Source organism: Frankliniella occidentalis, unplaced genomic scaffold (genome assembly GCF_000697945.3).
Source record: "Frankliniella occidentalis isolate FOCC.00 unplaced genomic scaffold, Focc_3.1 Scaffold264, whole genome shotgun sequence".
NCBI lineage: Eukaryota > Metazoa > Arthropoda > Insecta > Thysanoptera > Thripidae > Frankliniella > Frankliniella occidentalis.
The window spans coordinates 24487-34897 of record NW_026267390.1 but is presented as its reverse complement, the minus strand read 5'-3'; the positions used below and the strand labels follow the sequence as shown (position 1 = coordinate 34897).

At 36.6% G+C, this 10411-nt stretch overlaps 4 protein-coding genes across 9 annotated transcripts in view; 1 reads left to right on the top strand and 3 right to left on the bottom strand.

Annotated features, from left to right (window-relative positions):
• The window catches only part of LOC113209295 (protein polybromo-1), a 22742-nt gene extending 18295 nt beyond the window's left edge, over positions 1-4447 (bottom strand). For 2 of the 5 annotated variants that reach the window (XM_026426727.2, XM_052273312.1), the window contains exons 1-12: positions 4004-4135; positions 3169-3299; positions 2969-3088; positions 2735-2860; positions 2540-2653; positions 2273-2434; positions 1928-2187; positions 1678-1835; positions 1483-1595; positions 1295-1393; positions 989-1051; positions 761-904 (exon numbers count right to left, since the gene is read on the bottom strand). In XM_026426727.2, coding sequence (XP_026282512.2) covers positions 761-904; positions 989-1051; positions 1295-1393; positions 1483-1595; positions 1678-1835; positions 1928-2187; positions 2273-2434; positions 2540-2653; positions 2735-2860; positions 2969-3088; positions 3169-3299; positions 4004-4037 — 1524 coding nt within the window. In that variant the 5' untranslated portion in view covers positions 4038-4135. The other 3 variants (XM_052273313.1, XM_052273315.1, XM_052273314.1) reach the window with 3 other exon arrangements.
• A 163-nt stretch (positions 4448-4610) lies between these two features.
• LOC113209296 (DNA polymerase lambda-like) lies at positions 4611-7020 on the bottom strand. Of its 2 annotated transcripts, none has more exons than XM_026426729.2 (8): positions 6566-7020; positions 6307-6492; positions 6053-6232; positions 5796-5924; positions 5546-5714; positions 5380-5471; positions 5133-5294; positions 4611-5063 (listed from the first exon to the last, which is right to left on the bottom strand). In XM_026426729.2, the coding sequence occupies exons 1-8, from the start codon at positions 7016-7018 to the stop codon at positions 5034-5036; spliced, it is 1401 nt and encodes a 466-aa protein (XP_026282514.1). In that variant the 5' UTR covers positions 7019-7020; the 3' UTR covers positions 4611-5033. The 2 variants fall into 2 exon arrangements, with proteins under 2 accessions (XP_026282514.1, XP_026282513.1); XM_026426728.2 differs by having other exon boundaries at positions 4624-5053.
• Positions 7021-7075: 55 nt separating this feature from the next.
• Positions 7076-9746, bottom strand: LOC113209297 (uncharacterized). Its single transcript, XM_052273317.1, has 11 exons — positions 9614-9746; positions 9318-9386; positions 9053-9167; positions 8879-8980; positions 8708-8805; positions 8465-8630; positions 8256-8353; positions 7953-8138; positions 7713-7874; positions 7492-7623; positions 7076-7395 (listed from the first exon to the last, which is right to left on the bottom strand). The coding sequence occupies exons 2-11, from the start codon at positions 9375-9377 to the stop codon at positions 7165-7167; spliced, it is 1350 nt and encodes a 449-aa protein (XP_052129277.1). The 5' UTR covers positions 9378-9386; positions 9614-9746; the 3' UTR covers positions 7076-7164.
• Positions 9747-9756: 10 nt separating this feature from the next.
• Positions 9757-10411, top strand: part of LOC113209279 (NHL repeat-containing protein 2) — a gene marked incomplete in the record, with an annotated part of 3597 nt that continues 2942 nt past the window's right edge. Inside the window, 3 exon segments of the mRNA XM_052273316.1 lie at positions 9757-9989; positions 10080-10246; positions 10323-10411. Of these exon segments, the coding sequence (XP_052129276.1) occupies positions 9836-9989; positions 10080-10246; positions 10323-10411 (410 nt within the window).

The window sequence follows — 10411 nt, the reverse complement described above, 5'->3', positions numbered from 1 at the left end:
GAAAATTTCAAGGTTATTACAATAGAAGTCGGACGGCACTTGAAATTTTTCCTAAACCTCACAGTTAGTAAGGGTTTCCTTAAGCCTCACACTGCTTTTTGACCCAAATATTCCTCTACCGCCTTAACGGTGCAAAATACAGCAAAATGGACAAAAGTTTTGCCCAGAAGACGCTGCTTTGACAAGTTGCCCCTGAAAACACTGCTTTACACTTTTCAAAAAACATCTTTTTAAAACAAAACTTATTCCTACTCTATATAGGGGAGAACAATTGTGAGGTTTAGGAAAAATTTCAGGTGCCATCCGATTTCTACAAGTAGAACCTTCAAATTTTCCAAGTTTCAAGGAAATCTGAGATTTACACCTGAAAAGGTTCACTGTAAGTCAAAGCTACCCAAGATAAGTAAAACTTTACTGAATTCCCCTGAATATTTTAGTGGATATAAGTGCCTCTTTTCTCCTATAAATTTCTCTTAACTTAGTATGCGTTTCATAAAATGACATGGTCTAAAATACAGTATATAATTTTCCTTCATTCTGAGCTTCGAAAATAGTGATGGTGAGTCTTATATTCGGAAAGGTCTTATTTAGTGGTAGAAACGGTAGGTGAAAAATAACTTGCAAATACTGTAGAAGTACCCTCTGGTGTTATTGAAATCAGAAAGTACTGAGCACAACATATGCAGTGAACAATTGGGAAACAATTGCTGCCATCCGAGAGGAAAACTTCTACACAAACTCTGAGCAGCTGAGGTATTACCTCGTAATTGGTGAGAGCTTTAACATAGGCCTCCAGTCTTCTTTTGAGTTGCGGGTTCTTGACTTTAGCTTTAGGTGTAGCTTTTCTGCGAGGTCGCTTTGCATCATTTTGATCATCATAATCTTCAGCTTCACTTTCAGAGTACTAAAAATGAGGTAACAATCACAGATAAGTGTTGGTCAAACATCAGAAAAGATCCCAGAAAAACAAAGAAACCTCTTCCCTCACCTGTGAGAACTCTAGTAATTCTGTAACTTTGTTCTGCATTTGTTTTTGAAGTTTGACAGCATCCTAAACAGATATAAAAAAGGAATATGATAGATAAGTATAGTGAAGTAGCTTCACACTGTAATATTTCTATAATTTAATTCAGGGGTCACGGCTATTACAGCACTAGTGAGGTGCAAAAGAGACAGACTTAGAAAGGCCAGAAGAGTGAGAGCGCGCAAATGACAACAAAGTGGCCCGCGGGCCGCTTATCGGTGACCCCTGATTTAATTTAAACTTAAGATGTATATCAATTGAGACACTTACCTTAAAAAGTCTTGAATCAGGTCGATTGTACTTTTTGGCATTTTCAAACATTATATTTAAATCCCCAGCAACTTCACTCAAGGTGCCATAACCATTTTTCTGAAATAGATAGAACACATTCATATTGAAAGTCTTGCACTTGTAAGTAGGTAAGTAATCAAGCATGTGAAAATAATTAATTTCCTCACGAGAAGTTTGTTTTTTATTTGTTGCAATGATATTGGGTTTTTAATTTCTTTATAATAGTCAGCATAGTATCGTTTTGAAGGTAATCTCCAAAATGGCTGAATTAAATTGTTGCCTGGAAAAAAATTCAGACGATCATTGTAACCCTGTTAGCAATGAAAAAGACGCAAAAATATGCATGTAATGGTTGTCCGTACCTGCATTCTTGACAGACTGATACAGCTGCCAACTAGGATTGTCTGACTCTTCATCATCTGAAGGGTCATCGTCATCATCTGAACTATCTTCATCATCCTGGTCTTGCAGTGCTGCTGCAATGGCAGAGGCACTCTGCGTGCCACGCAGCCTTTTGCTCCTTCAGTTAAAAATAAGCAATGACAAGAATGATTATTTGTTCATTGTTATAGGAGCAAAACCCCAACACAACTGCCTTTTCTCTTTCCTTACCGAATACGTTCACTGCATTTCCCTGGGGAATTTTTGTTGTGTTCAACTTCTATTTTTTTGGTCTGAATCAATTTTCGGAGAGCTTTGGCATCCTTGTAAATTTGTGAACCAGGTTCATTGTACGTGCAAGCATTTTTGGTCAGAAGAAGGAGATCTTGCTCCAAGTCATTTAGATTTGAATATTTGTTCTTTTGAATTTTGTTTCCAATTGCTTTTAAATCAATGGGATTGGAAATAATATCATAATAGTTTGGATAATGCTGGAAAATTATTCACAGGTTAATTGAGTCTTTTAAAATTGCACACAAGTAGGTAGTTTATAAATATTGACAAAGGATATAAAACCTTTTTTGAGGGTAACAGTTGAAATGGTGGATATAAGGGACGATCATCATCAGAAGCAGACATAACTGCAGAAAACAGTTCTTCTAATTGATTAGCAATTTCATCATCAGGGCTATTGGAGCTCTCAGAAGTATCATCTATTTCTTCCTTGATTATTCGGCGCTAACAAAGAAGAATATGTAAAGATACAATTAGGAAACAGCACAATTTTGAAGTTGTACAATAAATTAGCCTCATTTAGGAAGATCAGTAAACTTGAAAACTTACAGGCCTACCCCTATTTCTGAAAGAATCTAAATCACCATCAGTCTTAAGCTGATCTTTCACTGAGCAGAACAAGTCCCATAAATCAACAGCATCTTTATATTCCTGAGAAGTACGCTGCAGGTGAAAATGTTATGGTTTGTTAAATGGTCTCAATTTTTTTCAAATAAACACAGGATTAAGTGTAAAGAAAATTACCTTATAAAAAGCCTTCGCATTATTCACCATCAGTTCAACATCGACAGTCATGTCGTCAACATCTTCATATTCATCAGTCTTAATTTTTTGTTGAACTTTAATGAAATCCATTGGACTTGTGACAACCTGAAGCATTAGATAAACATTCTTGTATATGAAGCAATAAAGTAAATGCAAAAAGATAAACTTTAAATGAAACTGAGAAGCAATATGAGTCATCTTTACATTACATACTTCATAGTATCCTGGTTCTTGGCGGCGCTTTGGAGCACGTACAAATGCTTCACAGAGTATAGAGCCATCTTCTTTCTTGTGTGTTCTTAAGATATCATACACTTGTTGACACTGTTCACTCTGGAAAAGCAGAATAAGGAAATAAGGAGATTTGTAAGAGATCAATGAGGAACAAGAAGAGTCAGTCTTATAGGACATACAGGGTCAAGTTTTTTTCTCTTTCGAGCTGAAGGTTCTGGTAAAGACTGTGAATCAGACTCCCCACACTCAGACTCGCCATCTTGACGACTGCTAGTGACAGATGACGTACGCCGTCTTTTGCTCATGCCTTCTAAAAATTGAGAAAGAATCAAGTTATAACTCAGTGATGTCATACACATGAAACTACAGGTATGTCATTGTAAAGAATATCATCAAATCAATCAGGCAAATTCTTTCGCTAAGCATCTAACTGAATTTTGAAAAACAAACAAGTTGAACCATCAAAGAGATTCATAAGGATATTATTTGAACAGTCTGAAATAATGATGTATAGATAGAGAGGTCAGCCTATCAATAAAACCAAAACGGACAAGAGAAATTTCAACATCATGTTGGGAAACATTAGAAAAAGAAGTTATCATGCACAGACTAGATTTTTAAAATCCCTGCAGCAGAAAATAATGGAACTATCCGTCAAAATTACATTAGATAACCTACAATTCATAAGGAGGTCACACAAGAACATATATTTTTCTCCACATAAACTACTCAAAACCATGACAAACTGATAACACAAAAACAAACACACACTCGTGAAATCAACCTAGTAATTGAGTAAGTCCGCTAGTTTAATTGAATGACAACAACATTGTAAAAGTATTCAAACAGATAATAATGAACAGCCCATTCAAAGTATACATGTCAAACAATCGTAAACAAAACCAAAAAGTTAAGCTAGCACAGAATGGCAATTTACAACACGCCTAGTCACAAATGTAAGTCCCTTTTGCACACAAAATCACAAGAAAAACACCATAAACAGGACCAGCTAACCTATGGGGCATTGGAGCAACTCCTCATTATCCATCCCGGCGAGTGAAGACAAGACCGTCGCCAGTCTTTTAAAGTGCCACAATCACAACGTTTAAGTTTTAGACCACAGACCACACACTTACGCCTGGGACTACGAAGGATCCTAGGTATAGTTTATCAACACAAATTGCCGCCGATTGACAATGTTTATGACATTGCGTTCGGCGGTACGCGGACTTTGCCGACGTTCAGCGCATTTTCAATGAATTGCAGCGAGAGCGTGAGCAGAAACAATTCGTACCTGCAAATTCTTAATACACCAGCCCTCACAAAACTCAACCTCTCCCTAAATTGGCATATAAAACTTGCAAAAATGTAAAACTCCGACAGCCATAAGCGACAAATAAGATTGGGTAACAGCCAAACCGAAGCCAAGATTAATTTTTGTTTAGCTGCGCGTTCTTGTTCTTCTTGTGAAGGGCGGAGGGGTGCGTTCATTGATGCCAGCGTTTCTTTGGTCACGATCCTGGTCCTGGTGGTCAATGACACACCATTTACACTTTACTCATGTTTTAAATTTAAAAATGATAAAAAGCTGCCACCACGCAGAAAAGAGTATGAAATATGTGAATTAAGTTTTGATGTCAGATGTCAGCCTCGATACAGAGTAACATGTACGATAAATGAAACGGAATGGGATTTGGGAAGCCGACTTTCTCATACAAACGGAAAAGTGTAGTCTCTCGTCGTATTAGTGTCATTGATGTTCGGCAATTGAAAGAAAGGGGAAACCCACAAGCACAGATGGGCTTGCTTAAGAGTGAAAGGGTAAGGAGGCAAAATAAATCTGTTTGCAAATTTTCTTACAATAAATGTCCTTACTATCATTTAAATAATACAAGAAGAGAAACAACACAGAATTTTTTTAAAAAAATTATTTTAGGGAAATATTGATGTTCAAAATTAATGATCTCTTTCTTCTGGTGGTCGATATTGTAGATCCAACGCTTTGAAAATAGAATCTTCAGTCGGAGTTGGTATAATGTATCCACTATTCAAAACCTTGTGGCCCTGCAAAAGACTGTAACATTAATTTAAACAATCTTATGACGGAGAGAGGACTATTTAGAACCCCAAGCCAACAACCTACCTCACGAACGATACCTCCATGGAGGCTGTGCTCTGAGAGGCTCATTCCTTTCTTGGCAGCCAGAAGCCGGGCTGATCGATTAAACAAGGCAGAGCCAGTGTAGTGCATCAAGGCTGTTGCTTCTTCTGACTTTGGGACCACAAAAATATCCAAGCGTCTGTGCTATAGACCAAACAGAAAAAGCAGCTAATAATTTTTGAAATCTGGATTGTAATTACCATGGATCATATCGTAGTGTTACACACACCTTTTTTCCCTCACCAGGAAGACAACATACTCCTAAATATTTTCGTTGATTCCCTTCCTTTTCTAAGCTTACTAAATCATCAGTTATTAAACCTGTGGTGAAACCAAACAATTAAATGAAGCATTGTAAAAATTGTAAAGACAAGTAATTTTTGTGGGGGAATTACCAGTGATTTTTAATGATATTATCAGTTTTGAGAGTACTGCTTTGGAATCATAATGGTCTGGCTGGCAAATCATAATATCAATGTCTCCACAAGTATCTTTCCCTCTTCGATAAGAACCTACAGGAATGACTGATACTGAGGGTTCAATGGTTTTCATCGCATCAGAGACCTGCAAAAAATTCCAACATGAATTCCAATTGTGTTGTAGTACTAATAGCCAGGAAGAAGTAAATCCAGATGGTAGACTTACAATCAGTCCAACTTCCTCCACTTCACTCCTTGGAATACGCTGTAAGAAGTCTTCGTAATGCTTTAAGCCAATCTCTTGTTGCTTAGACAGAGCCACCTTGTCTCTCACATCATCTAATGTTCGACATCCCTATATATGAATAAAATCCATTTCACTTATTAGATTTTTGAACTCTTTAAATATTTCTAATGTAAACAGAAACTGGGTAAGAACAACAAGAACTATATGACTAAGAGATTCAGATTGCAGAACCTTACCACCTGGTACCAGTTCTCAGCAGTGGATGGTCCTACTCCCCAGATATTTGTAAATATTTGTAGAGAAATGGTTTTGCTATCGTTGCACACTTCTGACACCTTCATTAACGATCCTGTTTCTAAAATTTCCCAAACCTTTGCAGCAATTTTATCCCCCACACCAGGCAGTGCTACAGCATCCTACAATGACAGATAGGTGAGTTGTTGTTATTAAGAAATAAGAAAGAAATTACAGAATAAAATTCTACACTCACTTCATAGCAGGAAAGGACTTTCCCACACCTCTTAATGGCACTTATGGCTTTTGTGTAGCCATGTGACCGCCAAGTGTCACCTTTAATGCGAAAAGCATCAGCCAGTTTCTGTAGTTCTTGAATAATGAGTTCATTCCCTCCTTCAACTTTTGTAGGCAAAGACGAACTTTGGGAACAGGCAAATTTCTGAAATTCAGAGGCATTAATAAGAGGGCAAATCTATAGCACAGTCCAATATTTGGTACGGTTTTACTCTTACATCTTCCTGAATAGGTTTATTAGAAGTTTGTTGAGTGGTTGACTCACTGCTGGATTTAGCTCTCTTAGATGGCAAGCACCCATCTTTGGATAGTTTTGGAGGATGGAATTGATAATCTTCAAATGGTAATAACATTTTCATTTTAATGCAATCACTTAGCCACCGAGTTCCTACAATAACCTGGAATTCCCTCTCCCTTCCTAAAGTCTTCATTTGTTTATCCAGGTTGGTTTTATCTAGTAAGAATGAATCCTCCACGATAATATGAGATGGTTCACACAAACCTCCTTTGACATCTCCTATTTGACACACTTTCCCACCCAATTTTTTAATGTGGGACTCAAAAAGTGTCAAACGCTTTTTCCCAATGAGGGCTGGCATAATCAATACTTGGATGTCTTTGAACATGCTTGAGGGCTCAGAATTATCAAAAGAATTCAGCTGATTACTCATTTTTCAGTCTTAACGTATGGGAAGGATGTGAACATAAAATCAAGTTAGCGCCTCTAATTGCCTTGGTAAAAAGATATTTTTATAAGTGCTACATCAGTTGTCATTAACATTTGGTAAATCAGACTCAAATTTTTAATTTAATACTATTAATCCTCATCATCAATCGAATCTTCACTTTCAACCTCATCTAAATTTATATTTTCAATGCCAGGCTCTTCTTCAGGCCACTTGGCCTCCCATTCTGCTTGCAATCGGCTGACAAGCTCAGCTAGGAGTGCTGCATCAACATCAATATCTTCGTTTTTGCGGTCACCTCTACGTTCACTTCTTCTTAGCATATACTGGCTCAACCATTTTATGAAACCTCTTTTGATGTTCTGAAATTAGATAGAAAGAAAATATCAAGAGATTTTAAGAATTTGTTATTTTTGACATCAAATCACAATCAGAAATTAAATTTAGTATGTACATACTTTGTCAGTTTCATAATCTATAACACAAGAAATCCCTGAATCTACAATAGATATCAAGGAATACAAATCCCAAGACTCAAGTTGCATAAACTCATCAGTATGATCCAAAAGAAGATCTTTCAAAATTTTGGGCTAATGAAATGGGAGGTAATAAAATATACAAACAGACATTAATTTTAGAAATGAAAGATGGATAGATATCAACTAAGTACAATGCAAACCTTTGGATCAGCCAAGAATGTCTGCTCTACAGAAAATATTTTTTGGCAATATGCCAAACATATACACCATCTCATAGACTCAGGCACAACACATTCTAGTAGAAACGCCACATGAGCATGATGCGACTCGATTCGTAAAATTTCCATGCAGTAGTCTGCCAACTGTAAAAGAACAACCAATGAAGCCAACAAGAATACTTTCAGAAACGCATATTATCAGCAATTAAGATAAAAGTATACCCAGGATGAATTGCGAGATTCAGCATAAGTTGCTAATTGTTCCAAGCATCTCATAGCAACTGACAAGCATGACAAAAATTTTTGATCTAAAGGAAGTAGCACTAGAAAAGCAAACAATGCTTTCAAAGAGATATCAGACCCTTCAAGGTCCTTAAGCATTAGCTGGCAGTCCAATACAGTGAGAATCTGGAAATATATTCAAACATTTAAAGTTATAATGAAGTATACCCTACTCACAGTTTAGGGAAAAAGTAAACAAGACGGGAACGGAGATAGATATAAACAGAAATGATAAAAACTCACACTCTCAACATTGCAAGGAGAAATTACAGGAGATGGCTCAAGTGTAGCAATAATATCTCTTGGGTCTAAGCCTGTGATAAAGTCCTCTGGTGCAACACCTGTCAAATGATATTGTGTTTATAATATTCGCCAAAATTCAAATTATGAATCAAAGATCAAAGTACCACAACATACACACAAAAATTAAACCCAAAGGACTTAAAACTTACCCCAATTGCAAAACACTAACACAACTTCTTCATACGTCAACCTCCACAATGTATTATGCTCTATCAGCATATCACAACATTTTTGAGCAACAAGCGGATCAGAATGGCAAGAAAGTAAGAGCCACAAGTACTGCAGGAATTGTCTTTTAACATCATGACTTGAATTCTGAAGGAGAAGAATAAGGTATGAAGGAAATTTTTTATGAAGTGGAAAAGACCAAAAGAGAGTTAGTCGGAAAATACCTTCAGCTTAGATCGAATCCAAGAGAAAAATTCATCCGCATTTTCTGATGTACAAATCTGGTATTGTGAAGGAAAAATTTGTTGAGTTGTAAGATTGTCTGTAGAATGAAAGAGTCATTAAAATACTGGAAGACATTAAATTAGCAAGAAATTAAAGAAGACATGAAATACCTTGATTCAGAGATATCAAGCTTCTCTCAGACTTAAATAAATCTCTAGTGGAAGGAAGAGTTTGAATTTTTGGTTTAGGAACATATACTTCAACTGTGGCCTCTGTAAAATTAAAACTCAGTTACGATGTTGATCAAAATAAGAAAATCTTCATAACTGGAGCATGATGCAAACCTAGTGCGGGCTTATTATATTCTTCATTTAATTCAGTTATTTGCTGCCTTCTTGCTTTTCGTGCATTGTTTGCTTCAATTTCAGCATCTACATCTATCTTAGTGGGAACATAAGGCTGTAAAAAAAATAATTCTTAAAACATGATCTTCCAAAAGAGGAAAGATTTGGTACAGGAAATTTAAGGGACAATTTTTCTTTCATCAACAATTTTCTTAGAAAATGGCTTTTAGAATTGAACGAATGCATCAAAATGGGTGTAACATACTAGTATCTCACTGACACTCCCAATGGCCACATCTGGAAGTTCTTCCCCTGAGTCACTCATTTTAAAATCCTGATAAAGAAAACCAACATCAAATACTTTTGGTAGTTATCACTCCAATTTATTGTTAATTAAGTATGCACAATTGCCGCCAATTCTGTTAGGTTAAGTTATATTGAGAGACAGAGATGGTAGCTTTCTAGTTAGAATGAGTAATAAGTACAGAATGACATTAACTGAATTAATGGATATACGCGAGGTGGTTCACTGGTAATCAAACACTACACTAAAGGACTCACCTAGGATCTGGTGGTATATTAATAAATAAAATATTAATAATAGAGAACGATGTCCCGTTACATCTCTTCCACAACATGCACAAAGTGATGTAAGGGAGGGGGGAGGGGCGGGGAAAGGGGGGAATAGAATAGTGGGGGGCTCAAGGCTCAAGGCTAAGGATGTAAACAGACAGACTAGTTGGGTGAAGTTGATTCTGAGAAAGAAACTGTCGGAGAAAAGAAATGGATTACAATTTCGGAACAGTATTAAATGCTTTCGCAACCCTCAAAGAATCTCTATCAGTCAGTGACTGCTCCAATGAAAGACAGGGGAAGATAAAATGTTTTCTAGAACAAATAGCCTTGCAACCGGTGTCAGTGGGTGACTTCAAAGTAGGTTAGTTCTATAGGTTCTAGTACTGAAATTGCTCTATCTCAACAAGATTTTTTCAGAGCATAAGTTCTGTTTTAATTTTTTGTCCGGTAGGATTGGAGTGGTTCAATTGCAGAGAGCCTTTATCATTTACAAGACACTTAAAAGGCAAGATTGTTGTTTTAGACTTTTTTACATACTGTTGTATTAATTGTCTCCATATACTTCCTCATCTACGTCAACTGGAAAGGCGGTTTTCTGTTGAGGATGGAGTTGTCATTGTAAGGTCCAAATGTTATATCCATTGCTTGCATGGTTTTACCTCTGCTTAATCAACGCTCTCATATTTTCAACCAGATAGGTGTTCATAGTGCCAAGTTTGACAATGAAAAAGATTCAGGAAACATATCAGCTGCATTGAAGAGATATGATATTTCCCATCCCGT